This window comes from Trachurus trachurus (assembly GCF_905171665.1).
Source record: "Trachurus trachurus genome assembly, chromosome: 5".
NCBI classification, from domain to species: Eukaryota; Metazoa; Chordata; class Actinopteri; order Carangiformes; family Carangidae; genus Trachurus; species Trachurus trachurus.
In genome coordinates this window covers 18,654,015-18,681,733 of record NC_139896.1, presented here as the reverse complement: position 1 = coordinate 18,681,733, position 27,719 = coordinate 18,654,015, and the positions used below count along the sequence as shown (strand labels likewise).

At 39.8% G+C, this 27,719-nt stretch overlaps 3 protein-coding genes across 3 annotated transcripts; all 3 read right to left on the bottom strand.

The window, feature by feature from the left end:
• Positions 1 to 57: 57 nt before the first annotated feature.
• LOC310985663 (chitinase-3-like protein 1) lies at positions 58 to 6,504 on the bottom strand (the record flags this gene model as incomplete). The annotated part of the gene is made up of 11 exons (XM_083971282.1): positions 58 to 862; positions 1,255 to 1,387; positions 1,657 to 1,773; positions 3,545 to 3,727; positions 4,570 to 4,672; positions 4,782 to 4,906; positions 5,111 to 5,291; positions 5,403 to 5,456; positions 5,968 to 6,172; positions 6,270 to 6,296; positions 6,396 to 6,504. The coding sequence occupies 11 exons, from the start codon at positions 6,502 to 6,504 to the stop codon at positions 480 to 482; spliced, it is 1,620 nt and encodes a 539-aa protein (XP_083827408.1). The 3' UTR covers positions 58 to 479.
• A 1,611-nt stretch (positions 6,505 to 8,115) lies between these two features.
• drc2 (dynein regulatory complex subunit 2) lies at positions 8,116 to 11,906 on the bottom strand (the record flags this gene model as incomplete). The annotated part of the gene is made up of 8 exons (XM_083971281.1): positions 8,116 to 8,418; positions 8,492 to 8,623; positions 8,711 to 8,929; positions 9,890 to 10,051; positions 10,150 to 10,300; positions 10,972 to 11,141; positions 11,244 to 11,411; positions 11,769 to 11,906. 8 exons carry the CDS (start codon positions 11,904 to 11,906, stop codon positions 8,116 to 8,118), a joined length of 1,443 nt encoding a protein of 480 aa, XP_083827407.1.
• A 3,885-nt stretch (positions 11,907 to 15,791) lies between these two features.
• On the bottom strand, positions 15,792 to 18,948 carry LOC310986038 (acidic mammalian chitinase-like; the record flags this gene model as incomplete). The annotated part of the gene is made up of 11 exons (XM_083971750.1): positions 18,894 to 18,948; positions 18,783 to 18,809; positions 18,485 to 18,689; positions 18,182 to 18,238; positions 17,775 to 17,940; positions 17,550 to 17,674; positions 17,329 to 17,452; positions 17,001 to 17,183; positions 16,801 to 16,917; positions 16,579 to 16,711; positions 15,792 to 16,039 (listed from the first exon to the last, which is right to left on the bottom strand). Exons 1-11 carry the CDS (start codon positions 18,916 to 18,918, stop codon positions 15,792 to 15,794), a joined length of 1,410 nt encoding a protein of 469 aa, XP_083827876.1. The 5' UTR covers positions 18,919 to 18,948.
• Positions 18,949 to 27,719: the final 8,771 nt, after the last annotated feature.

The window sequence follows — 27,719 nt, the reverse complement described above, 5'->3', positions numbered from 1 at the left end:
CCTAGCCAAAGACTCCAAGAAGAGCTGCCAGTGACTATTTCAAATACATTAACTCTTTCATATCAATAAACAATCCTTAGTTTTTTACAGAGGGAAAACTACTTTGTCATGAAATGTTTTCTTTCTGCAAAAAGGAGGAGGTCCCTCTTCAGGGATCTCCCCAAAGTCCAGGTATGGGCCACAGATTTAGTTGCACCTTTTCACCAACACACAACTTTACCCAACCATAGACAAGATAAAGGAGTGCAAACAATTTGGAGGTGCTGATTTTTGTCATGGTCTGACGAAGCCATCACCTCCTCACCTTAGCTGCTAATTCTCTTCACAGTGGGCTATATGAAAATGTATCTCCATGCAGCTGTCATGAAGGAATAAATTAGCTGCAGAAAACAAAACCACTTTTCTTTTCTTTCTTATTTTTACCAGTCTACATGTTTATTTATGCAGTAAAGTTGAACTGATACTTTTGAAAAGCCTTTCTAAGACAAAGATGTGGGACTATGACTCCACAGACCTGACAGGTGGAACAGAGAGGCTGCTAAGCTGACTATAACTAAGATGTTTGATGGGAGAACCTGGGTGGTGCTGCTCTGGTCTGTTCCCAGGCTGTGGCACCTGGTGACGTATGTCGTCCTCTTTACACACCTGTACAAAGTTTTTGGCCGGTCTGATCTCACATACAGTCCATCAGCTCTGTGTGCGCAGAATCTGCTATCAGGATACACAACAGTGATGTTGTGGGAGCAGCTGCTGTCCGGGGCGGTTGTGGTGGAGTGGTCCTGTGTGTGGTGTGTGGGTTCAGAGGGAGAGGCAGAGGCTGTGACCCAAGGTTCAGGGGGAGGTGTTTCCTGCGTCTTCCAGTCTGGAAAAAAAGCTTTTTTAATTTTTTTTTTTTTTGTTTGTTTTTTTTTTTACAATTCTCTAAAATTAAGCTAATAACATGTAAAGAACAGAGGACGATCAGATCTCACAAGGAGGAGATCCCTCCCACCCCACCCCCTCTGGAAGGTCCTTATTGGTGGAAGACCAGTATTAAAGGGACGTCTGTCCCGGTGGATCTGCTTGCCTGTCGGATGAAGTCTTAAACACAAAATATGAAACTTTGAATGGAGCAGCTGCCTCTGGTAATGTCCTTGTGCTCATGAACCCAATTAAACAGGATGATCATTTATTTCAACCAGTACAAAGTACTTTGTGCTGCTTTTTTCTTCTTCTTTTTTTTGCATGAAAAGCGCTACGGTTCGGCTGACTCACCTTCACTGAGTGCACGCTGTAAATGTGATATCAGTGGATATTTGCCCTGGTCACAAAACTGTCCAGAGAAGTCATCCATGTCCAGAGTCCACACAGCGGCTCCCCCCAGACGCCTACTCCTCAGATAGTCTACCTGTAGGATAAACAGAGTTGACATTGGTTACACAGACATGGGCACTGCTCCAGTCAAACAGACTTTGTCCAACCTTAAAGACACTATGGAGATTTATTTAAAACCAGATTAAGGTGTTTTATTGAAAGCATACACACCACTTTCACAATGTCAGGGTAGACATGTTTAAAACTAATTAGAAACAATTAAAAACATATATCACAAACTGTTCAATGGGGGATTAAATCAAGCAAAAAGCGGTTTTCTTCCCCAACCGACTCATACTCTACCTTGGCATCATAGCTGCGCTGGTTGTCGAAGCCCACCCACTGACTGCCTTTCACAGCATAGGGAACACTCTGACTCTCAATCCAATGCACAGTGCTGCCCCTCAGGAAAGAACAGGTCTGGATGAGAAAGACAAAAACATTTATTTGTGTGTGGCATGACTCAGTATTACATAAGATCTGATTTACTATGCCTTTTATGTGAATCAAGATTTATGCAGGGATTATATATTGTTATACACAGGTTTTCATTAACTTGGTTGCCTCTGCTTAAAGCCATTGAGATTTCCCCAATTGTCTTTGGGTTAGTTTATGATCCTGACAGGTTTTGCCGAGTAGGATAATCTTTTAATCACTGTATGACATTTGAAGCCTAAGTACAATTAGAGGTAAAAAGCTCATGCTGGGCTATAAATCGCCTACACCAGAGACACCAGTGTCACCACCACTAAACTATGTAGTTTGATTGGTTTGAGCTCTGAGCTCTTCTACAGGAGCCTTTCTTCTGACTGAGTCAGTACAGTAGAGCCTGTATAAACACAACCATGCTGGTAAGTAGATCTGCTTTCATGTCCACTGTGATGACATTTAACGTCCACAGCAACCACTGTAGTCTCAGTTGGACACTTGTAGCAACAGGCCTTAGAAAAGAGCTTAAAAATCAGGAATGGACTGTTTACTGATGTATTTCATGTCTGAGAATAATAAATCATAAAAATCTCCAGCTTTGCAGTTCAGGCCGCAGGTCTTTCCCAAACCTAGACCAGGTGCAGTGCAAGTCAACCCCAAATTAGGAAACAGTTTAATGATATGACTGATGTCACTACAGGTAAAGATTGTATATGAAAACAAATGTTTTACTCATACATTTAGTATGAAAGTATTTTCTTGATTTGTCAAATGTTTATTACCCTAACATACAGTATTGATATTGATGAGTATGGGATACACTTGGAGAGCTTTTCCACAGTATTTAGAAGTGCTGTGCTCCTTGATTCTTAAAAGTGCTGATCTCTGATTATTTAGATGTGCCTGAATAAAGTCAAAGTGTAATCCGTTTCAACATGTAAGTTCTGATAATGATCATGTGCCTGATTGTGTAAACATTGCTACAGACCTGGAAAAGGGGAACTGTTTACTGCTGATAAGAAGACACACATAGCCGCTCAACACACAAGTATTGATAAATAGAAATCAAAGGAAATTAATGTAACTAATACAATTAATAAACTGATATAACTGAACACATATATTCTTGACACCTAATCAGTAATAAACTAGGTAAGTGATAGAGAGTCAGAAGTCTTAACTACTGTGAACATGTAGTTCCTCCTGTATTTGAGAGAAGTGTTATTAAGAGGTCAACAGGTAGTGAAACTAGACAGCTGTTGAGACAGATAACAGGAAGATAAGTTCAGCAGAGAGGTCCTTTGAGGACACAACCAATGGAGAAATAGTTTGTGTACTTTTCACCTACACACCCCAACAGGGTGGTAGAAAAGGCAGAAAGCAAACAACAATTGGTGTCAGACGTGCGCTGACACTGGTTGCTGATCGACGGTCAGGGTAGCGAAGTTTGATCCAGTATACTGTAAGCAATTCTCCTTTTGGTAGGCTACTATTCTCTGTTCACTCTGATGTATCTATCTGTTTACCATTGATTTGAATATGTTATTGGGTTGAATACTTTTTGATAATCTAAACATGTTGTAACAGCTAACTGGTATTACAAATAAATTGAGTTATGATTCAGTTATTCTCCTGTCATACTTCATCAAACGGACGTGCGTGTCTCGGGACCACGAGATGGTGGGTCAGACACAACAATATAAACTCATATAATTTGATGACGTGGTTACACAGGTTTCTCAGTGAAATGTTCTCCTATTACCTCATAGTACGACCAGAGGCCAATTTGCTGGGTGTAGGGCCCAGGGGTGGCGGGGCCGCTGACTGGGGCACTCAGGCCTGTCGTTGAGGTCAACAATGTAAAAGATCGAGAGTGGGCAGGAAAACCCAGCAACAGCTTCTCTTCAAGGACTCCTCTCTGTATCCAGTACTGCATGACATGATCCTGCAGGACAGGAAGGAGATGGACCTCAGTGAGCTTCTTATCAGTCACAACTCGGACCTCAGCTGTGAACGTTTGCTGTTCAACTGCAGGTCATGTTAGACCATTGATCCCAACATTAAATGTAGTGTAATGTGACCATAAAACTAGAACCCCCTCATGGTTGTCTGGCTCCACCACTCTCACTAGTTTCACCATCATCATGCAATCAGTAGGACTCAAGAAGATGAAATGATTACATTTTGATAGTTAAAGGTCAAAGGTCAATTTCACTCTGACCTAACAAAACATGTTCATAAACTAACTATGTCACAATTTAACTCAATTTAACTATTTTTACATCCAAAAGGTCAAAGGACAACTTCTCTGTAACATCATCATGTTCCATTATGTAACATGCTGACTACATTTCTTGGTACTTGACTGGTGACGGAAACAGAGATGATTCTGTTTAAAGATCTTTTACATTTGTAGAAAACTGGTCTTGCAAGTTTACAGTATTACAGGTGATGTTTCAGCCTGACCTGCAGGTTTGTGAGCCAACTGTAGGTTCTCAGTTTCTAGTTTTTTTGTGTCTCCTCTGTCTACCGTCATCACTCTACCAAAACATGAGTCATTGAATGAGGTTATATAATGGAGGTTTGTTTTCAAACAAAACACAGTAGTCCCTGGTAATGAATTATAACCCCAGAACACACCCAGTTTAAAAGTCTCTATGGTTAATTAATGCTATAATGGTTCATGTCCGCTTGGTAATCAGGTAAATTCTCAAAGTGTTTCACTGAAAACACTCACATCAAATTCAACTTGTAACCTTGCTGGGAGTAGATAGATTATGTAATTACCAAATTATCATTGTTGTCAGAGTAGAGTGGACTGTGGTGAGCTGTCACTCTGTCTTGAACATCATGCAGGTCAAAGGCTTTAACACTGATGAAGTCCAGGTACCTAAATACACACACAGAGAAAGAGAGAGAGAGAGAAAAAAATAACACAGAGGTCTTATTAAAAAAAAATGGCATTGTCAAAGTGGGGTTGACAGGAATCTCAATCTTACTTTGACAAGTCTTTGATTTCATATCCTGTTTCAACAACATCTGGATGAGCTGCAACAGCTGCAGACAGAATTAGTTGAGTTTTACTGCCTCCTTTTTTCTCAGCTTCATAGGCCTCTGAAAGCTCCTGGAAATCAACAGAATCACCGTAAAGCCCTGATTTCGAGACTACATAACAAAATAACAAGAAAATGAAAGAAAGAAAAAACAATCAAATCAACACACAGTCATTCAGAGGTATCAAAGCGTCACAGTGCTCATGAAGCAGCATGAAAAACCTGAGACCTGACCTGGATTTGGACAAAAGTAGACACACAATCTTCAGTCCCACCTTGCAGAGCAGTGTGAACCTTTTGGTGTCCTCTGCAGGACTTCCACCGGCAGCAAGGTACTCCCAGTCCAGATCCAGACCATCAAATCCATGAGTCCTCAGGAATTTGATGGTGGACTGGATGAATGTCTGGCGGCTGGCTGCAGTGGTCACCATGATGGAGAACCTGCCACCGATGTTGTGTCATTTATAAAAATCAAATTCACAAATTCATTTATAATGAGTTTATAATCAGATATCCAAATAACTATTTTGTTTAGCAAAAATGATAAATTATTCACAATCAACTCACTGGGCTCCATCCTCTCTCTCTCTGAGCGACAGTAAAGTCTTCAGCCTGGAGTTTCTGCACAGGTGCACACACAGAATATTATAGAGAAGAGTTTTGTGCTTTCTGATTCTGACTTTTTGTGGATTAAATTATTACAAATTACATATTTTTAGATTCAGCCAGACTTACAATTAAAAAAATTACAAATATAATAACAATAGTAATAAGATATTATTACTTTATTATTCATGACTAAACAGATTGTAAATGGCACTGTAACAGTTTAAGTTTAGTCTTGGAGGCAATTAGACTTAGAGATATAGTGTGTTATTCCCATAGGAAATTCAAGTATCCAGTAGCGCAAATACATATAATGTAATTTAATATAAGGGCATGGTTAAGTAAAATACAACAGAGATGAGAAAAGGAAGGAAAAAAAATACACTATACATCATATAAAAAATGATGTACATCAATATGTTATGAAATAAAGTACAGTACGAGGAATAGAATAAATAGAAAAACTGTACCAAATTAAATATGCATAATGTATAAACTGTGTCATGAAACTTGTGCAACTTGTTACCTGCTCTTGAGCTCAGTGAAGGATCTGTAGAGGCTTTTCTCGTCCCACTCATACTCAGTGATCTCATTGTCGTGGTTGATGACAGCGAAGGCGTAAACCAGGTGAGTACACAACAAGGGATCCACGTTTTCAGGCAGGAATCTCCCAACACCAGTTCTGTACTGGGACCAGTTGGTAAAATAACAAACTAGTTTGGTTGCAGTTGCTGGATCGAGGGGAGACAACAAACTACATTAGTCCACAGTGCTTGAGGTCTCATTCAACATGAGCTCCCATCCCTGATTTTAGAAAATGCTGCTCACCAATGTGAATGACGAGCTGCAGAGCCACTGCAAGAGGCACAGTTCACATGTGATCACAGCTACATGAGTATGGTATGAGCGCAGTATAATGAAAGGATGGTCAGCATATAACATGTGGAGACTCACCTGTTATATTTCCAATGACTGTGTTCATCTTAGCTTGTTGTGCCCTCCTCCTGCAGGTGTCATGGTGTGGCTCCTCACACTGAGGAGCACTGATAACAGAGAAGGGCATTTGCACTCAGTGTAACGTCACTCCATTTACGCAGCTCACGTTACTTTGAGTCACATGGTTTGAAATTAATATCTTTACCTGATATTCTCGACTTAAAACATCTATGATGATTATGATTATGATGTGTGAATAATGCTGTGAACGCACCCTGAAATCACATCACATGCCGCAGGTTGGATGATTTATACCTGAACACTATTAGGAACATTTTTGTATGAGTCACTTTTATTAAGCTTAGATGAATGTTTCTTTCCAACTTGTTTTGAACTGGTGAATAATGTGTTAGAGTGTTTAGTTCAATTGCATGCTGGCTTGTTTTATATAAGCTGAACTTTTTGTGAATATTCCAAGAACAGGAACGTATTTGATTCCAGTCTGTCCTATGAGTGAGATGATGATCATAAATGAAAACGTCTGAAAATGATATCTAGGAGAGAGAGATGGAACAACATCAGGGTGTGATGAAGAACTACAGTCCTATAATTGATCCTGACAGGAAGGACTGGATCAGGATTCTGACTGACCCACTTCCAGGTTTTCACCCCAGGTCTTTTTGACATGAAATCTGTGTTGGAAACTCAACTCTGAAGCGTCCCAGCATCTGTTATATCCATCAGTGTCATGATGATATGTTGTTGCTGACAGTGTTGGATGGACAAAGACTGGCAGGACAAAGGACATGTCAGACTGAAGTGTTGTGCTCGGACCTCAAGGCTGAACCTGCAGGATGAACTGCAGAGACAGAAGAGCTGGTTCCACAGAGAGCTGCTGTTTCCATGACATCACCATGATGATCTGACAGCCGCGACAGGTACGGCCTGAGATTCATCTGTCACTCAGGGTGAATCACTGTCACACAGGCTCTGAGCTCAGCTCAGTGCCCTCATGTTCCTCTGGGACTGTGACACTGATCATATCTTACAGTGTGATGGAAAATGAAGACCTGAATGAAGACAGAACAAGATCAAAACAGGAAGAAGATGTTAAGGAAGCTGAAATATTCATGTTATAAAACTATTTTGATAGTAAAATTACATTTTTCAGACACACAGATGAGAGGAAAATCAACTTTATTTGTCTTCAGCAACAAAGTCTCATGATATCTCACAACAACAACTTTTTAGAGGGATTAAAGGGGAAACCATTAATTAAAAAGTTGACTCACAACCATGTCCACTTAGGAAGTGTTTAACATTTCACATAATTGGTGGTGGTGTCATCTTTGTTATACAGTATCTGTATAGAGTCACTGTTTGGACTGGAGGCTGGCTACTTTTCTGGAGTAAATCATCATCGATATTAACCATGTTTGAAAATCAGACATTATATTTCAGCCAATTATCCAGTAAAATGATGAACAAAATTATTTAAAAGTTAATTCATTTATGAGTCAATCTAACCTAATTCTAACTTCATCAGGTAGAATAAGAGTTTTACAATGAATGTAATCATAAGTAATTTACGGTAAATTATTGCCACACATTAGTAGTCAAATGAAAAAGTATACATTTTTCATCCAGAGCTTTTAAAACTATTTATCAAAGAAAGCCAATCATCAGGAAGCCATAGTGTTCTCTGGTTGATGTCTGAGTGTTGTGTTTAATAGGCGATTCAGGGTTTTTTCTGAGAAACTGTATGTTTGACAGTTTGCACAACCCTGATGACATCGTGGCGCCTGTTGGCGTCCGGTGGGGCCGTCGTGGTCGGGGCCCTGGACACAGTGAGCAGTGCATGATGGGTGTCGAGGGCTTGGTCACTGACGCTCATGTCGTCCACCTGATGACGGAGTTGAAGCCTCAGCTGCTGGTTCTGTCGGCTCAGGTCTCCTCTCTGTCTCTTCAGTGCGTCTCGAAGCAGCACAGCCGTGTTCATGCGTCGCATCAACTGCTGCAGCTCCGGAAACTCAGACGACTCCTGCAAAGAGAGACAGAGAGCTCAGTGGAGTCTGTCAGTCTGTCTGTCTGTCCATCTGTCTGTCACAGCCTACCTTTGCAGGTTCCTCTTTCTCAATCACAGATCTGTGAATCTGTGATGATGATAGAGATGACGATATCAGGACCTTTTCGTGCTTCCTCTCTAGCTTCTGACACATTTCAGCGACACGTAAAATCCTCTCCCCCTGAAGCAGCAGCAGAGCACAGAGTGAGAACAGATGCACCACATGGTTGTAGCTTTGACAGCGGACACTCAGTGTGACAGATTTCACCTTAGCGATCACTGCCTGCAGTTTCCTGGTGGCGCTGCTGCTCTGTACGGTGAGCTGGGTGAGCTGCTTCCTGGCCGCAGAGCGACCCTCACTCAACCGCTGGCGAAGCTGGTCGGTCTTTTTATTCACCTCGCTGCTGGTGGCTGTCAGGTGTCGTTCTTCTGCATCATGGTCCGTCTGACTGGAGTTCAACTTCTCCCTCATCTGCATGACTGAGTCCTGATGGAGCAAAGTCACAAAGAGACAAAAAAATACAGATCCTGTGTCATAACTTGAGTTAAAACTGTGTTGACTGTTACAGCCAACAGGATATTTCATTGTCCAGATGATCAAGACAGTCCAGAGGGACTATCGAAACACTGTCAGAGAAAAACTCTTCACAGCTTCACAGTGAAGATCAACCAGAAGAGAACAGATGGTGTGACATTATCAACTTCTCATTGTCACCGCAGCCACATCAGTGCACACACAGCAACCAGAAGCTGTTTCTATGTGTATATGAACAAACACTTTACTCTGTTTATGAGGAGGCTGATGGGCTTAATCTTAATTTCAGTGTTTTACACGTTTTGAAGTAAAAAATGTAGGACAGTGCTGAAGGGATGATGTGTTGTTGTAGTCCAACCCTTAAGTTAGCATCAGCCTGGTCCCCTCCACTGAAAGCCAGTGGGATTTTTCCATTGTCTTCCATTGTTAGTTCATGATCCTGACAGGATTTGTTAAGCAGGACCATCTCAATTAAACAGCCTAAATGCAATTAGCCAAAGTAAAGATCACAGTCACATGACTTCAGTGTCATTTCCACTAAACTTGAGCTTGATTCAGCTCTGAGCTCTGCTACAGAAATATTTGCTCTGACAGAGTTAATAACAGTTTGACAGTACAAACTGAACAAGTCTGTAAAGGTGGACTCGGTGTGTTTTCATGTTCACTGCAATGATGTTTAACGTTCATGACAACCTCTGTAGTCTCATTTAGACACTCATTAGCCAATCATACGCCTTTTTTAACCTACATAACAGCTTAAAGAATCAGGACTGGACTATCTATTGATGTATTTTATGTCACAAAATAAACCATAAAAACAGCTGGTTTTAACCTCAGACCACCTCATTCCTGCAGAACTATATGGATATAATAACATAACAATATAGATATACATTCTGCTTCTGCACTGACCTGCAGCTCTTTAACCTCCCTCATTTTTTCAGTTGTTGTCTGAAAGTAATGCTGCTCTGTGGCAACCAGGTTTTCCACCTCTTCTTGTTTTTTGTGACAAAGCTGCAGACCCTTCTGGATCTGAAGAGTCTCCTCCTTCTCCTCCAGCAATCCGTTGCCATCCTGAATCCAGACAGTGAGAGGAAGAGACAGGACACACGAATCAGAGACTCAGTCATTTACCTTACATAGAGAGGTTGAGAACTGGTTCTGTGAGATACCCTGTCTTCTAGAGCGCCCTTGTATGCTGCAATGCTGGCACTATAGAGACGGTTGATTTCAGCTATCACTTCTTTGTGTTGCCGCTCCAAGGTGAACGTTGCACCTTCCAGGTCAGTTCGCCGCTGCTGAGAGCGTGCTGACATCTGCTTCCTGAAACACACACAGTTTGCTCACAGATTCTGATCAGAAAGCAGCAGTGGACAATATGGATTTGGTGTCACCTTCACCTGTACAAAACCAATAACATAAACCCTACTTCCCCTTTGTTATGTAGTTGTGGTTTGTGTCTCTTTTAGATTTTTAGTAAGAAATGTGTGGCTTTTTGTCATTGTTTTGTGTCTTTATAGTCATTCTGTGCCGCTTAGTTGTCACTGAGCCCTATTTTACACAGAGCGCAAGTGCCTTTGCTAGTGTCAGACCAACAAAGTTCTCTGGTGCCTCAGACAGCACCATGACGACAGTATGCTTGACCACAACTTATTTAGAGACAATCCCAGCTAATTTAGATGCTGGAAGGGAAAATGACAGCTCTGGCGGTCTGAAATGAAAGCAAAAACACTTATGTATTATGATTTGTGTTTTTTGATGCTGCTTTGCGCTGGTTTTAAGTTGGGCTCATGGTGTGATGCAGATCCACAGTCTTTCTTGAAGCTTAATGAGACTGAAGGCATATTTCAAGCAATGGTACATATCCTGTGATGGAAATATCCTTTTTTCAGGTGTGGCAGGAGCCTTCACTATAAAACGCATGTAGCAAAAGCTAAATCATGAGTAAATCATCTGTGCTCAGGGGAGGGGATGCTGCAGGTCCTCTGACTCACCCCTCGGAGTTGAACCTGGAGCTGAGCTGCTGCATGCCGTGCTCACAGTGCTGCTGCACAAACGTCATATGACTTTCGTGCAGAGCCCACAGACGCTCCAAATGCTGCAGGTGAACCCGCCGCTCACAAGCCGACTGCCGCTCCTTCTCCTGCAGGTCACGCAGCAGGTCCTGCACAACAACAAAATCAAACAAACAGTGAGTTGTTTACTGAGAGCCAAGAGGTTATTTCCAGAATGAAGAACAGGTTGAATCTTGCTGCAAGTTGCTCACCTTGATGATGCTGTCCATGTTCTCCAGCTGCCTCTCAAATGTCTGACCAGAGGTGGTGATTTCCTGGCGAAGCTCAGGGTCTCGAGTCTGACGGAGAATTGCTCTCCAGCCTTCATTGAGCTTCCGCAGGTTCTCTGCAGTGTTCTTCTCCTCCTTCTCCAACTTGTCCTGATTCACATAGAGAACAGTCAGTGTTCAGTTCATTTCACATTTTGTTCGGCTGCTTGTTAAAGCGCCTGTACAGACTTTTCATTTAGTGTTGATTTTGGCGGCCCCTGTGGACGAAAGCGGCGGAATGAAGACTGCATTTCCCACTGTCATGAAGATGTTTGTCTGGCCGACACGTGTAGATTTGTTTTGGAAACGTCGGAAAGAAGACGGGACTTGTTTTTTTTTGTTTTTTTTAGCAGCGTAATGTATCTATTCGTATCGTGTCTCTTCTCCTTACACTCTTATCCTTACACCTTTATCTATCACATCTATCATTATGTCTGCTGTCTATCTTGACTGAGATTAATGAGTTACCTTCAGAAACTGGGCGAGTGTCTCCTCTCTCTTCTTGGCCATCTCCTCCTCAGCCTGAGCTCTCTGCTGCAGGAACTCCAGCCTCTCCATCCTCCCACCACCCTTACCTCCTCCACCTTTCTTGGCTTTCTTCGGCATGGCTCCTTTCCTCCTCGTAAGGTCACTCTGCTGGTGGTAGTGTCTGATGATGAAAAACAGAATTTCACCATTTCAATTAAAGCTTTTTTAGGTGGAAACTTAGTTGGAAAAGTTGAAGTCTGACCACTGACATATAGTAAGGTTAAGCTTGACAGGCTAGTTCAAATATAAGTTGCAGGGACTGCAAGTAAGCCTCTGTTACTCTGACTTATATTAGTTAGACAGAATAAGCCTGGGTTTTCCTTAGTTTCCTTTATCTGATTTGATGGAATAGGGTCCAGATGAGGGTGTCAAATATTTTCAGATTATGACTAGTCTTATTTATTTTTTTATTTTTTATATTATGTTATGTTTTGATAACATTAGAATGATCTGAATATTAAAAGTGAATGATTTTAATCGCAAAAAGAAATAAATAAAAATGTAAATACCCCAGGCTTACTCGGGTTTTTGACCCTTTAGCACCAACAGGACAGAACAGGAGAACTATGGTTTTCTTCCACATTATGGAAGGAATTCATGTAAAAAAGCTTTTAACACAATAAACGGTCATGCACGTTAGACGGTGTTAGACACGTTAACATATTGTATTATTAAACCAATCTTTAAACTCACGCGTGGGAACGGAGAGAAAAACATCTGGAGACCTGACAGACTTCTGCAGGCTGGAGCAGCAGCCGGTGTGTTTGTCTCCGGTCTCCACAGCAACGACCCCCTCTCGTCACAATCTCGTCACATCCGTCGAGCCACGACGTGACCCCTGTTGTTATTTAGCCTATTCATTCACAAAGTTCAGCGGTTGGAAACCATATAGGCTACATTGTGTAGCCTAATATCAGAATCAAGAAGAAGAATAAACAACCTTTTGTATTGCTGGCTACAGCAAAATAGAGAGCTGGAGGCTACAAACTGTGTTCAAAGGAGCCATTGGTTTAACAGTTATAGGCTATTAGGTTATATGCAAAGCAATGGTCTTAGCATAATAATGTAGGCCTGCCCTGTGACGACAGACCGATGAGGGTTAAAATGGTCAACGAACGGTAAGGGTCTGAAATACACAGCCTAGGCTACTTCAGAGTAGGCTAATAATCTGTGCTTGTTAAAATAATAAACTTGTCTTAATAGGTTTGATTAACATTTTAGGTTATGATGACTTCAAAAAGAAGCAGTCGGCGGATACTTCACGGAGCTGGAGACGCGGTATGTAAACAGAGCCTCTGCACCTGTGCCTCCTCTGTGCCAGCAGGTGGAGCAGTTTCATCAAGATCAATACTTTGAGTTGAAGTACAGCTTTTTCCCCTGCAGAGATGATGATGATGATGATGATGATGATGATGATGATGATGATGTGTTTGAAACATACCTGCATACATCCATCAGTGTCATGATGACATGGATCGTTGAGCTCAGACCTCACCATATAGCTCTAACATGTCTAAGTAGCTTTTACTTTGAACTTTGGGTTCACTTTCTCCTTGCACTCATATAATAATAGATGTAGTATTTAATACTTACACCAAGGTTTCTTGTTGCATTGTGTGTTGCTTTTGATAGAATTGGCTCCCACATGAGTAAATGTGATTATAAGTGACCAAGACTGGAAGAGCTGAGACTTTAAATCATTTTCATCTCAATTCTAATACTCGATACATCCTTTATCAGAGAATACGCTCTGATGCATAGCCGAAATGCGTCAGCGTGTTTTTGCATGATGCGAGCCAGAATAAATTACGTGAAAAGTGATTATTTTGTCCTCACATTTACTAATTACTGTAAGATGTGCTACCATTGCAAGTTTTTTTGCAAACTTTTTGATTCACTCACTCTGATTTGAATGAGCCTTTTTGTTGAAGCGCACCCTCTTTTTGTGATCATGTTTTTATTCAGTCATGCAATTTAAGTGCCAATAATCATTGATTATTCACCTTTATCATTTTCCTAGACGGACCAACGAGGGCTGGGGGCGGGGACAGATAAAAATGATTAGGTCATCATAAAATATCAAAAGGAAAAACACTTGATTTATGGTGTTATGATGTTTCGTGTTGCATGAAGGTCCAGTTCACTGTTCATCTGTTGTACCTGTAATCAGTTCACTGTATATTTGGTTTCTCAGAGTGATAGTGAGCTCATGACTCTAACATCTCAACTGACCTTGAGGTTTGCATTTGTTTGCAATAATCTGGAATATTTTATAGTGGTTTCTTAGTGCTGTGACCATAATGTTTCCTCCTGGTGTTAAGAGGCAGAAAATATGACAAATTTCTAAACTTGTTTTGTTTTTTTGTTTGTGATTTTTACACTTTTGTAAACTAAGCATAAAACCTTAGTTGCGTTTAAGAACCTAAAGCAAATCACTGAGACTAAAGATAAAGAGAACCTGGAGACTTCTACAGGCTGTGTAGAGGCTGATTCAAAAAAACATTCACAAAGAACATAACTACACACTTAAAGCTCTTGCTTCAGTATAAATGAAAACCCACAGGTTTTGATGTTCTGTGCATCATTAAAACTGCTAACTCATTTTTTTTAAAGCCAAAAAAAGATCAGTCCAGTTTAAAGACACTATGTTTTCTTTGATCAGTAATACAACTTACAAAAGCACAGACCAGCAAAAAGTATATCATGTATGGTATTTGGATGCTTTGTAATTCATTCAAATGTTAAATGTTTGTATTTCTATCACAGCATGACCTTTATTTAATGATCCGAAGTGTGAATAGTTAAGACCAAATGTGTAGCCTATTCAATGCACTTTGTAAGCAACAAGTTACTGTTCAAAGGCACAAGAGTACTATTAATTGAACACTGGTTCAATCATTTGCTAATTCAGACTAATAAAAGGTGATAGATCCAAATACGTATACAAATATGACAAATGTTATCAGTGAAATGCGGCTTGGTCATTGGACAGGGTTTGCTAGATCATCTTCACATTGTAATTGATGTTGATGCTGCCCCTTCACACATATATTACTGTATCTCCCAGGTGACCCAAGTTATGATTATTGTTACTTTTGTTATAAATTTAATAATCTCTTCTCTGTTGATTAAGTCAAGCAATGCAGTGGTTTGTGAGTCTGCATCATATCTTCGACAAGCAGAGGCCGAGTTGCAATAGTTCCTATCATGAACCATAAACACTGTTGTTCTTTGTGGTGTAGACTCAGTAGCAGACTAATTATCTTGTCTTCAGTCTCATATGCACCTTTTATGTTTTGCTATCTCACCCCTGATCTGACAAACTGATAAGTGATAAAAACCTGTCATCATACACTGATTGTACAAGTGTTGTTTTCACTATTTGAGCCTCTGTACTCATAGTGATGTGTATGCAAAGCTGGGACTCATTAGTATCACGCTGTTGGTGTTAGTAAACATTTATTCATTGTTAATTGTGACTTTATATTTGTACAAAGTTCTTGCAGCATTTTATGTTGAGATGAAACGCTGTAATTGAGAGGGTTTGTTTTAGACATATACATAAATTTGTGTTTATACTCAAAGCCAGGTACAGTATCAACAATGTTTTAGTACAAAAACTAGCATATCACACTGAAAATGGTGCTGGAGTGACACCAACACCGAGCTCTATGGGTATACTGTGAGATTGAGGTTTGTGGAACAAAGCATGGCGGAACTAGCAGATTAAAATGAATAGACTGCAAAAATGAGACAGCACCCAGCTATTAGTACCAAAATACTTCGATACATTTGTTTGCAATCTGCAAAATCTCACTAATTTCACATGAAAATATTCCATAATAATAATAATGACTCGTTTAGGTAAATGACTGTAAACACAATGGATGTGAGAACTTGTTCAGTCAGGTTTAATGGCTGACATTTGCATCAATTGTAATACACACTATCTCCTCTCATGCCTCAGGGCCACACACAGCACATGCAGCTTTCGTCAAAGACAGATCCGGTTCCGCAATGCCTCAGGTGAGTGATGCCAGCAGCACACATGTAGAAGGTGGTCTTGTCATCTGGGTTAGCGTACAGGCCGTCAGGTTTGCCGTTGCAGAAGCCAGGTCCTGGGGGATGGGTGGTGGTAGTGGTGGTGGTTTTTGGGGTAGTGGTGGTAGCACCAGGTTTAGGAGTGGTGGTAGGGGGCAGTGGGGGGAGCTCTGGATGAGGGAGGGAGAAGAAATATTTGTTACTCAGTAGGTTTGAAGCATAAATATCCATTAATTTGTGTCCTGAATTGGACACTGACTTTATTAAATACTCAGCACTGGAGCCAGTACTGCACAATTACTCCAGAAAATGACAGTAGTGTTGTGTAGTGAGTTCTTGTCAAGGCGCAAAGTCCGGATGACTGTAGTCCTCTTTAATGCAGTTATCAGCAGAGTGCAATTTTGTTTTGGAATATATTGAACTAATTTGCATTGAAATTAGTGGAGGTATGGGTTACTACGTAGATCCTCTCAAAAGAAGCCTGGAAATTTCATCAGGAAATAATGTTTGGCTCTTGGTGTAAAACTTCTGCAATATTTAGTGTGGTAATAATGATAATAATCTTGATTGTTTGGCCTTGGCAGAGGCATGCAGTGTACCATGATATTATAAAAAATAAGGGAAATGTGCTACTAAAACAATTTGCTAAACATTTGGTAAAAATAAAAATTTAAAAATTTAAAAAGTATAACCAATAGCTCTATCCTACCAATATTAAGAAGTTTGCGGAGATGAGCCAGAAGAGGGTGGCTGCCCTCTCCACAGAATCGTCCAGCAAAGTCATCCAAATCGAGGGCCCACACAAAGGCACCTCCAAACTTCTGCTCCTGCAGGTAGCGCACCTATTGGGGTAGAAATAAACAGAGACTGGTGTAACTACCTTGGACACACTGTGAATGTGGTAAAAATATAGAGATGGTGTTCCACATACCTTGATCTCATAGCTCTCCCTGTTGTCGAATCCTACCCACTCGTTGTTTTTGTGGGCATAAGGGACTTTCTGGTCCTCAATCCACTGAACGGTGGTGCCTTTCAGGAATCCACAAACCTAGATCATAGACAACATGACATGGGATTAAATCATGCACATCATGCTGTAAAGAGTTTGCTCCTGTCTCATATAAACCGTACCTCATAGTAGGCCCAGAATCCAGCTTCACGTGTGAATGGACCAGCTGATGCAGGGCCGCTAGCTGGGGCTCCGACATTAGTGTTTGATGATGTCAGACGGAAGGTGCGACCATAAGCAGCAAATCCCATCCTCAGCTTCTCCACTGGGGTGCCATTGTCTCTCCAGTACTTCATGGCATAGTCCTATACAAAAGTAGACAGAAGAGGTGAAGTGAAAATAAAGTAAAAAGTAGGGCCTGTCAACTGATACTACATTTTTGGTCCAACATTGATATTGATTTTTGGTGTATAATCGTCTTAAAGTTTGGGCTTCCCAGTGTGTACTTACAGTGTTGAAGTAGATGAGGTCACCCTTGTCCTGGGAACCACGGAACAGAGGGCTGTTGTGTCCAGTGAACTTCTCCCAGGTCCCATGGAAGTCATAGGTCATCACATTGATGAAGTCCAGTTCCCTGGAGACAAACAGGTGCAACAACAAGACTCATATCAAAAACCTGTTCAGAACTCCCAATAATCTCTGTCAAGAGGCATTCATGGAAATATGCTCACTTAGCAATCTCGGCGATCTCATATGCACCATCAATGGTTCCCTTCCCAGCAGACACAGCAGCAGTCAGCATGAGCTGAGTATTGCCAGTGGACTTGGCCTCAGCTGCATAGGCAGCAACCAGTTCCTGCAAAGACATACCAAAGGGGTAGTAAGAAAGATGTAGAGCATGATCTAAAAACCATGTGACAGAAACTCTAAATTGCAGGCTTAAGGTGTAAACTTACCCTGCAGAGCAGAGTGAACCTTTGTTTGTCTTCTGGGGGACTTCCACGAGCACCAGGATACTCCCAATCCAGATCAAGACCATCAAATCCATGAGTCCTCAGGAATTTGATTGTAGACTGAATGAATTTCTGACGGTTGGCTGGACTGGACACCATGATGGAGAACCTTCAGACAAAAACAAGCTCTGTTAAAACTTTTAGGATAGCTAGGCAAATATCCCACTTAGCAGCTCTTAGCATTTGGGACATAACTGATTTAAACATTTTGAAAGGCATGCATAATTATTGTTGCTTGAAAATAAGTTGTGTGATTAACACATTTTCAATTTTTACTTGTTATCTTGATAGCCAATTATCTGGTTAGCTATACAATATGGTATATGTTTGTGGTATAAAATGTTACTCACTGTCTTGAACCAAAGTTCCAGCCACCAACAGCAAGCAGTGTCTTCAGATGAGGATTCCTGGAAACAGCCAAGAAGATTAATTATATCTCCATCTGATTTTATCTAAGGTTGCAGCAGTTCCTTGTACCAGTAATAAGATTCTTCAACCATGGGTCTTTTAGGCCCGAGTTGTGTTACATTGCATTTTACAATTGGAAACATCTTTGACCTTGGCTCTGCATCACTACCCTGCTTATGGCTTCTTCTCAAGACATTGGATTGCTCTATATTGTGTACAAGGGTACCTCAACTTCAGCCACTTACTTGGTCTTAAGAGCATTGAAGGCCTTGTAGAGGACGTCATCATTCCACTCGTAGGTAACCAGTTCGTTGTTGTGGTTGATCATGGAGAAGGCATAGATCAGGGTGGTGCAGAGGAAGGGATCCACATTCTGTGGCATATACTTGCCCTCACCTGGTCTGTACTGGGACCAGTTGGTGAAGTAGCACTCCATGCGGGAGGCAGATCCTGTGTTGGGAGTGAGGAATTGTTAAAAAGGAACTGATTTCAGTGATGCTGAAAGTGCAACATCAAATAAAAATGATGAGTATTCGAGCTTACCCAGGTGGCAAATCACCAGACACAAGCCTTAAGAACAAACAAATGTAGGAAATGTTAATGAAGAAAAATGTGTGCGTATATATCAACATTCATATTTGTGAACATAACCACCTGCAAGAATAGTGAGCCTGGCCATCCTGAATTGTCTTCTCACACCTTCACTGGATTACTGCAAGACAAAAAGTGAACCAAAGTCAAGGAGGGAAGCAACACAACAAAGCAACCGTTCTCAATCTTATCACAATCACAACAGTGTTGCTCTTGTAAACACACCTGAGATCTGATGACGACCTAAAGTGCAGCAGCAACTTTCATGCTTATATACAGCTGGTTGTGCCCGGAGAAAGGAGGTGGTGTTGCCTTTTTTCCAATCAGGTTTCAATAAATGCAATGATTGATTATTAGAGCATGTTTTGATAAGATTATGCAAAGTCTGGACTATAGGATTATACACAGTGCAGCAGTTTGTGCTGTTCACAACATGCACCATGTGCATGGCTGTAATTTAGGTCAGTGGAAATATCGCTCATTTATCATTAAAATGACCTTAGACGTCTGTGGATCAAAGTCCTGATATTTTAATTTAGTATAACCTTGGTGTTTTTTTCTTATGATTCGTACTATTTGTTTTATTATGCTCTTATAGTAACTTGACGAGAGATTAAAGTATAACCCTTCGATTTTAATAAGCCCAATACAGCTCAGTAATGACAGGCCTATTCAAAGCAGGACAAGTGAATAACTCTATTAATCATAAAGATGAACATAAAACTGACCCAGAGAATATTTTTGTTTTTAACTTAACTGAAACAAAATTACTTATTATTTCAAATTGACTTTATCTGGGATAAAAACTCTCAATAAAATACATATCAACCACACTCTAAGACAAAAATGTGTTTAAAATAAAGATTTAGAGTTGGTATCAGCTAGGACAGTGGATGACTCTAAAAGCCAACTGCTGGTCACCTTAGGTTAAAAACTTTGACAGTGGATGACTGGCGGGTCTCCATCTGCATACAGTATCTCAATACCATGTCAATAAATTGGAGATGTAATTGGAGCAATAAAAGTAATAAAAAGGACAGAATGAGTGATGTGATGTGATGTAACTGCATCGGCATTTTGTACAAGCTGACAATGGTGGATCGAAGTCTAGCTAATGCCCAAGTAAAGCTCAAATAAAGACCTCTTACAGTGACAACTGTGAGGACATTTGTAATGATGATTGGATATTTTACATCGGAGACAAAGAAATCACTGTTGTAGGCTACCAGACCACTGTGATATGATAAAATAATTAACAATCTCACAATTGAATAAATGATTAGCCAAAATACATTCATATATATACAGTGTGTATATAGAGTTTGTGATGCAAATCGACAGATTATGGACAATCTATCTACTGATGTTTGGTTGGACCCTTTAGTCTCCCTCATTGCCATGCCATACACACAGACATGTCGTGTGTATGAATGTCATCAGAAATGATCACTCTTTGTCTCCTTGCATTCTAAAGTACTGTAGTTTATATTAGTTGTCACATTGTAGTATATTATACTCCTTAATGTTCTTAGTTTTAATATCTTGTTATTACCATTATATATACTTTTTTGTATGTGTGCCTTGTTTGGAACTGAAGGAGTGTCTGGACAGATGCTCTACTTCATGGGTTCCACAATTTGCTTAGAAGTCATCTGACCTAAGGGGATAGGCATGGTCCAAGACGACTGAATGACCCGGTTGTCTTCTCTAATGGGTAAAAGACATGGGATACAGGACATGGGGTTTTTCGCTAGCCTAAAAGTTAAAGGGTCAAGTCAAAGGTCATTGGACATCTGGACGGGAGGTTTCTCTCTGTCCGGAGAAGGTGGAGTGTTGGAGATAAGCCAACATATAAAAAGGGAAGGTTTTTGGGTTGAGAGAGAGAGATCTCATTTTTGACCAGAGATGCTCCAGGATTCGGCATTTTTGTACACTGTTCTTCTTCTTGTTAATAAACTTCTTTTTTGAATACAAGCGAAGACGTGTCAGCGGTGATCCTTCTTTTCATCAACACATCAATATACCACAATTTTGGCGTCACGAACTTGGACGTGTTTGTGGCTCTTCAGTTTTTCTTCAGCTTTAATCAGCCGGCTCCTGCATCGATCTGGGCTTCTGAAAAGTGTGAGTTTTTCACAATATTGTGTGCTGGTCTGTTTGTTGGAGCTGTTGTCTGTTTGCTGTTGGGTCACACCGTTAAAGAATCTTTGTGTGGGTGATTATTGCTTTGATGATTGGAAGTTGATTATCGTTCTAAATTTTTCTAAATTTGGTTTTTGGTTTTTGTTTGCGCTGCTGGCAACGCAAAAAGGGGGAAATAGGGAATTTGGGGTAAACGTAAAATAGGACATTTGGGGTAAAATGGGTAGGTAAAGAAAAGGGGTAAAAAGGGGATTAAGTAATGGGTAATAATATAAGTTAAGAATTGGTCTTAGTGGGTTTAAAGGAACTGGGGTTAAAGAGGGTTAACTAAAATAAAGGGGTTAAAGAGGGTTAACTGAAGGGATTTTTTGAGTAAAAAACAGGTAAAATAAAGGGACATTTTGGGGTAAGGAATAAAGTAAATGGGGGATACTTAAAGAATAAAATAAAGTTAAAAAGAAGTAAAAAATAAAGAGAAAGAAAGAAGCTTTAATACATATGTGATCACCTTAATGTTTTGTGTTTGTTTGTTAAATCCCCATTTTTGTGTGTGTGTGAAGACTGATTTTCTTTTGTGAATAAAGTTTATGAGTAATTGATATGATTGAGTGTATGTTGAATAAGGTATAAGAGTGAATAAAGTATAAGAATAAGACGTTTGAGTAAGTTATAACATGTTATATTATATATATAATTATATATTCTTTAAGTTTTAACAAATATGAGCCTGAGAAGGATGATTATGAACCTCTAAAGGACGTTTAATAAGAAATAAAATTAAGAATCTTCTAAGGGGACTTTTGGGAAAGAAACTTATGAACCCCGGAAGAAGAACTTTTTGTGTGGTGGAGAATTTTTTGATAAAGCCTGATTAATTTTGGGAAAACACTTATTTAAAGTGAGAATGTTTCTATGAAAATTATAACGTTCTAAAGTTATAATACAGAATTTTTGAAAGAAAGGAAAAACTTGCAGTAGGAATGTGTTTTGTGTATCTAGTGATTTTATAAAACACTGAACTATTTGTCTGTCTTCCTTTCATGGTGTGAGAGTTCAAAGAGGAGGCAAAAGGACAAAGGGTGTGTCTGGAGGAGAAAGGACAGCTGGTTTGCATCACAGGGACTGAGGCTTGCGGACAACAGCGCTTGCATCCGGATCCAGTGATAAAGGCCAGTTTGATTTTATCCACAAACTCTTTCTGACAAATGTATCTGCATTTATACCTCTGTGCATACATTTATAGTTGACATTGTTGATGCATATTCAGTTTGATTGATAATAGTACACTCATTTACATTTAGTACATACACCTGCATCATACATATGTTGTAGTTAATTAGAAGAAAGCTTGGCAAAGGACTGATCATTTCATTAATGGGATAATAGTGTTTGGTTTGTGTGAGATTTTGTTGTTGGCTTGTGATTTGGTTTGGTTATTGCTGGGTAAAGATGGTTGATTTTGTGGTTGAAGAGCTTTGTGTGTGGACCTGGCGTTGTGAATTTTTACCTATAGAACTCTCTTTTGATTTCTGAAGTTGGTAAATCTTTTCATCTGTTTTTTATCAACTGTGACAATTAAAGGAGCATAAGTAATTAAAATACAATTAGTAGTAATTCATTAGATATAATAAAAATCACAATAAAATAGAATAAAGTTAATTTGGTTAAATTGAATTAGAAAATAATATCAAAATGCCAAAAATAGACAATCCAAAAGTAATCACTCCTGTTGAAGTTGTCCAAAAGAATAATCCCTTAATTAAAGGTATAGCAGAAATGTCAGAGAAGTGGCATGGGCGTTGGTCTAATGTTGACCAACCATGGCCAGTCGTAGGGACTTTTAACCCAGATGTAATTAAAACAATGCAGGTGCTTGTGTCCACATATAAGGCAGGTGAGAAGAAAGGGGAAAAGGGAGAGAAGCGTAAACAGAAGAGACAGACGGAGTTTGACATGCTCCAGCTGTTTGAGAGAGAGGGACAGCAATGGGCAAAGGCTAAGAAGGAGGAGAAAGATAAGGTTCAAGAGGAAGTAGAGAAGAATGTTAAGAAAGTAGAAAAGTTGATGGCAGAGATTGATATACTCCTCTCACATGTGGTCCCAGTACAGAGACCCCCACCTTATGAGAAGGAGGAGGAGTTTAGGGAAATGTATCCTCAGCTCCCAGTAATTAGTCAGGAGGAGGAAGATCAGAGTGATGAGGAAAAAGCTGTGGGAGGATATGATTCAGCAGTTAGAAGGTTATTGGCTAGAGCAGAAAGAAGAAGAGGTGGAACAGAAAGGAAGACAGATCTAAGAGAAGAAAGTGAAAGGGAAAGCGAAGATGAAAATGAGAATAGTGATAGTAATGGAGATTTGGCGAGTGAGAGTCCTTCATTTTCAAGAAGGCATACCAAGAAAAAACATGTTTCTAGGGAAGAAGAAGAGAGACGACAAACTTTGAGTAGGATTGATAAAAGTATAGATCAATGCCTTAAATATTTGGACCAATACACCACACCAAAAGGCCGGAGATTGTTACAGGAACAATTACAGGACTTGCAAATGCAAAAGAAAAAGTTATTGAAAAAAGCCTCCCAAAAATCAGCAAGGGAGGAAGATAAGTCTGATAAGATCTGTCCAGTGGTTATCAGAGGACAGAATCCGGTGTATAAATCTTGGGATGATACAGTTATGCCAGATTTATTTGACCAATTACCCATTCTTCAAGATGGAGCACATCCTTGGATTTTAAAGTTGAAGGAGATTATGGTAGAAACAAAGCCTACCATGGGAGACTTTAAGAGACTTCTGGTAAATATTATTGGGGTTCCAGCCATGGAAGAGATTTTACAGAAAGCTGGATATAATCGATATGTGGGATCTACTGTGAACGATTCAGAGCTGTTTGGAGCAAATAGAGGTCGACTGTATAGAGCGTTAAGAGATACATTTCCAACAAATGTACACCCTGATAATATTCATGTTGAGCCATTAGGACAAGAAGAAAATCCAAGATCTTATGTGTCAAGAGCCCATCAGATGTGGAGAAATGTTACAGGACGTGATCCAGAGGAGAATCCAATGGAGCAATCAATCTTGCGAGCTAAGATTCAGAAGGGGTTGCCTCTGTCAGTGAGGAGTAAATTAGCAGAAGTGGTTGGTCTAGGGAGCATGATAAAGAGTGTTTATACAGATCACATAGCATACCAAGTAGAGCTGTATAGAAAGAAAGAGCATGAACAGGAGGGCCAAGATCAGGAGATCCTTAGACAGTTAAACCAGATTCAGTTGGTAGATAATAATAAGAAGGAGAAGAAGCAGGCAGTAGTTATGCAGAACCAACCTGAGATAAATCAGCCCATGTCACAGCCACAGCCACAGCCACAGCTGCAACCACAGCCAAATCAGTTCCAGACACCACAGCCTTGTGCAGCGGTACCTTTTGTTTATAATGCACAGCCGACCTTTGGCCTGCAGCAGCAGGCATGGAGAGGAAGAGGTCGAGGAAATGTAGGGAGAGCAAGGGGAAACTTCAGTCCAAATTTTCAACAAAGTCCTGAAGTGTGTTATATCTGTGGACTGCTTGGACATTTTGCCCGTGAGTGTAACAAACTAGGAGGAGGAAATTTCAGAGGGAATTTCAGAGGAATCCCAAGAGGAGGCTTCAGAGGTCAGCTAATGACATTCCGAGGACTGTTGAACCCTCTCAGGGGTCCGCAGCTAGGATTCTAGGGATGCCCAGAAAATCTGAAAGGGAGGTGTCAGGTGGTACCTCTTACAATATCAATTGAGCTCTGCTACAAAAAATCAAAAAAACTACAATACCTATACTGGTATCAGGAGCATATACCTATCTGTACTTTTGGGAAGAGATGCTTTGTGTTCTGTGATGACACTAGCGTTAAAACCAGTTAATTTGTTCTCCTTCTGTCTCAACTGTCCATTGCTTGCCTGGCATATTATTAAAACAAGATGTAAACATGTAGGAAGTGCAGGGTAAAATATCAACATCAGGATAAGGACATATTTTGACTTATACTTGTCTGAATGAGGTTAATGTTGCAGTGTTGAACAGCCACTCTTCAACACTCATGTGTTGTATTGTTTTGATTTTTGTTGATGGTGATGAAACCTCATAGAATTCATAAGTTGTAGTTTAACATTTATTGACCAAACTGACATGCATCAGATGCTAAAGTAAAGAAAGTAAAATTGCACTGCTTTGGCAGTAACATGTAGTATGAGCAGAAATTTGAAGTTTAAACAGTTGTTGTTTGTCATTCTCCATCTTTTCCTTTATATAGTTAAGAATTATTGTTATTGCCATAGTGTAATAAAATGAAACGTAGGCCTACATAAGAAATCTTTCTTAGTATGTTTAAACTCATTGTGTTGGTAAATGTTGATTAGTTGGTTTACTGTTGGGAAAAATAAATAAATAAATAATATCTTATTCTACAAGTCTCACTCAATTATCCACAAAACTGGCTTTCTCATAATAAAATTAAATAGGACAGAACATGACATGGTAAGAAAATTGTGTGTCTCCAGTGCAGGTCTGGGATCCACTACTCACTCAGGTCAACAGCCCAATTTGAGCCAAAGTGAGAGGCTGCTGCCTCTTAAAGTTCCAGTGTAAAATGTATAATTAAATAATACAAGGAAAAATTTGAAATTTAGCAAGCTTACTACACTTATTGCAGTAACATACAGTATATTCAAAGAGCTTAATTTACACAGTATGAAGTTGTATGGTTACCTTAGAAAGTTGAGATAATTACAAACAGGAAGCTGTTCTTGAAATAAAGAAATAGTTGTGGTTAGGCAGAGGTGACACTTAAGATTCTATTGGTCTTTGGAGAATCATGAAGGATTGATAATAGTGCTCTCAGACCTTTTAGGTCTGACGATTCAAGAAGCACATGGGTTGGCCCATGTTGCAAGGGGGGAGGTTATAGTATGGATTTTATTTGCTTAAGTAGACTGATTGGGTTATAATCAGGTGGATGCTCAGTCACTTGCCAAGTTAACCAAGTTTTTGTCAAAATTTTGTAAGGTTTTTGCCACATTTTTGTGAAGAGAAGTCATGAGCAGGAGGGGACTTCTGCTTGGATAATGGATGAGAGTCTGTGGATAAAATTGCAAAACTGATTTTGTAAAAATATAGGGATTTATGTGTTTATGTGCATTTGATGTTTGAAATGTATTTGCTGTTGCAAAGATCCTGGTTTGTTTTTTCTCTCCCTCCTAGAACATATAGGAGAGAGATCACTGTGAAAGTGCCAGACTGTTCGGGGACCCAGATGTTATGAGGAGATTCAGACATCTAAACATGAAGAATGTGAATGAATTGAAGGGCCCTGAACATGGACACTTAAGTATTTTGACCACATTGAAGATTGACACTGTGGAAGAACTGCAGTGTAATTTGGTGTTTTTATTGTATGCATTTTTGATATTAAAGTTTGATGTCTTTTATGATGATATGTATTCACTATTGTATGTTTTGCTAGTATGTGGATATTGAAGCCTCAGATGTTTTCTTTTTCTTTTGACGTTTAGGGAGAGTAATGTTAGGCAGGGATAGGTCCAATGGAGGATCCGATGGGTTGACCAGCCTGAAATTGGATACTGTTTTGATTTTATTTGTCTGAGGTTTTCATATGTATCTACTGAATTGTTTCATTCAAGTTTTAAGAATTTCTTCTTTTCTAATTGGTTTGGAGTGCTAAACAGTGGTTGCCTAAGGCAGAGGGACCGTGAGAGAATTTCCTGTCTTGATTGTTTGATGGAAACTTTAAGGAAGATTGGCTGCCTGGCAGGTTTTCGCTCTCACACTCCACAAATTGTTTTATTGCTAATGATTGTTCTGTTATAAGTATTATATATGAATATCTGTTAATTTCATGATAATCATTTCAGTGTATGTTAACTTTTGTGTGTCGAGACTCTACGAGCCTCGAAGGGGGGAAATATGTAGTATATTATACTCCTTAATGTTCTTAGTTTTAATATCTTGTTATTACCATTATATATACTTTTTTGTATGTGTGCCTTGTTTGGAACTGAAGGAGTGTCTGGACAGATGCTCTACTTCATGGGTTCCACAATTTGCTTAGAAGTCATCTGACCTAAGGGGATAGGCATGGTCCAAGATGACTGAATGACCCGGTTGTCTTCTCTAATGGGTAAAAGACATGGGATACAGGACATGGGGTTTTTCGCTAGCCTAAAAGTTAAAGGGTCAAGTCAAAGGTCATTGGACATCTGGACGGGAGGTTTCTCTCTGTCCGGAGAAGGTGGAGTGTTGGAGATAAGCCAACATATAAAAAGGGAAGGTTTTTGGGTTGAGAGAGAGAGATCTCATTTTTGACCAGAGATGCTCCAGGATTCGGCATTTTTGTACACTGTTCTTCTTCTTGTTAATAAACTTCTTTTTTGAATACAAGCGAAGACGTGTCAGCGGTGATCCTTCTTTTCATCAACACATCAATATACCACAACATCATGAGAAACAAGTGTGATCAATTTTGAGTCGTGTTTGATGGATGACATGTGTGTTTTATTTGTGTTTATGTTTTTCCACTTGTTGTTACCATGATGCATCACAAGTGCATCATGGTGACAACAGTGTTTTATTGTTTAGTTTAGTTTAGTTTAGTTTAGTTTATTAGTTTATTATGTCGAGGACAATCCCAATTAATCAACTGTATCAATAACAGTAAAAAGGGCATCTTTAGCCAACATGGCTAAATATCTTGCTGT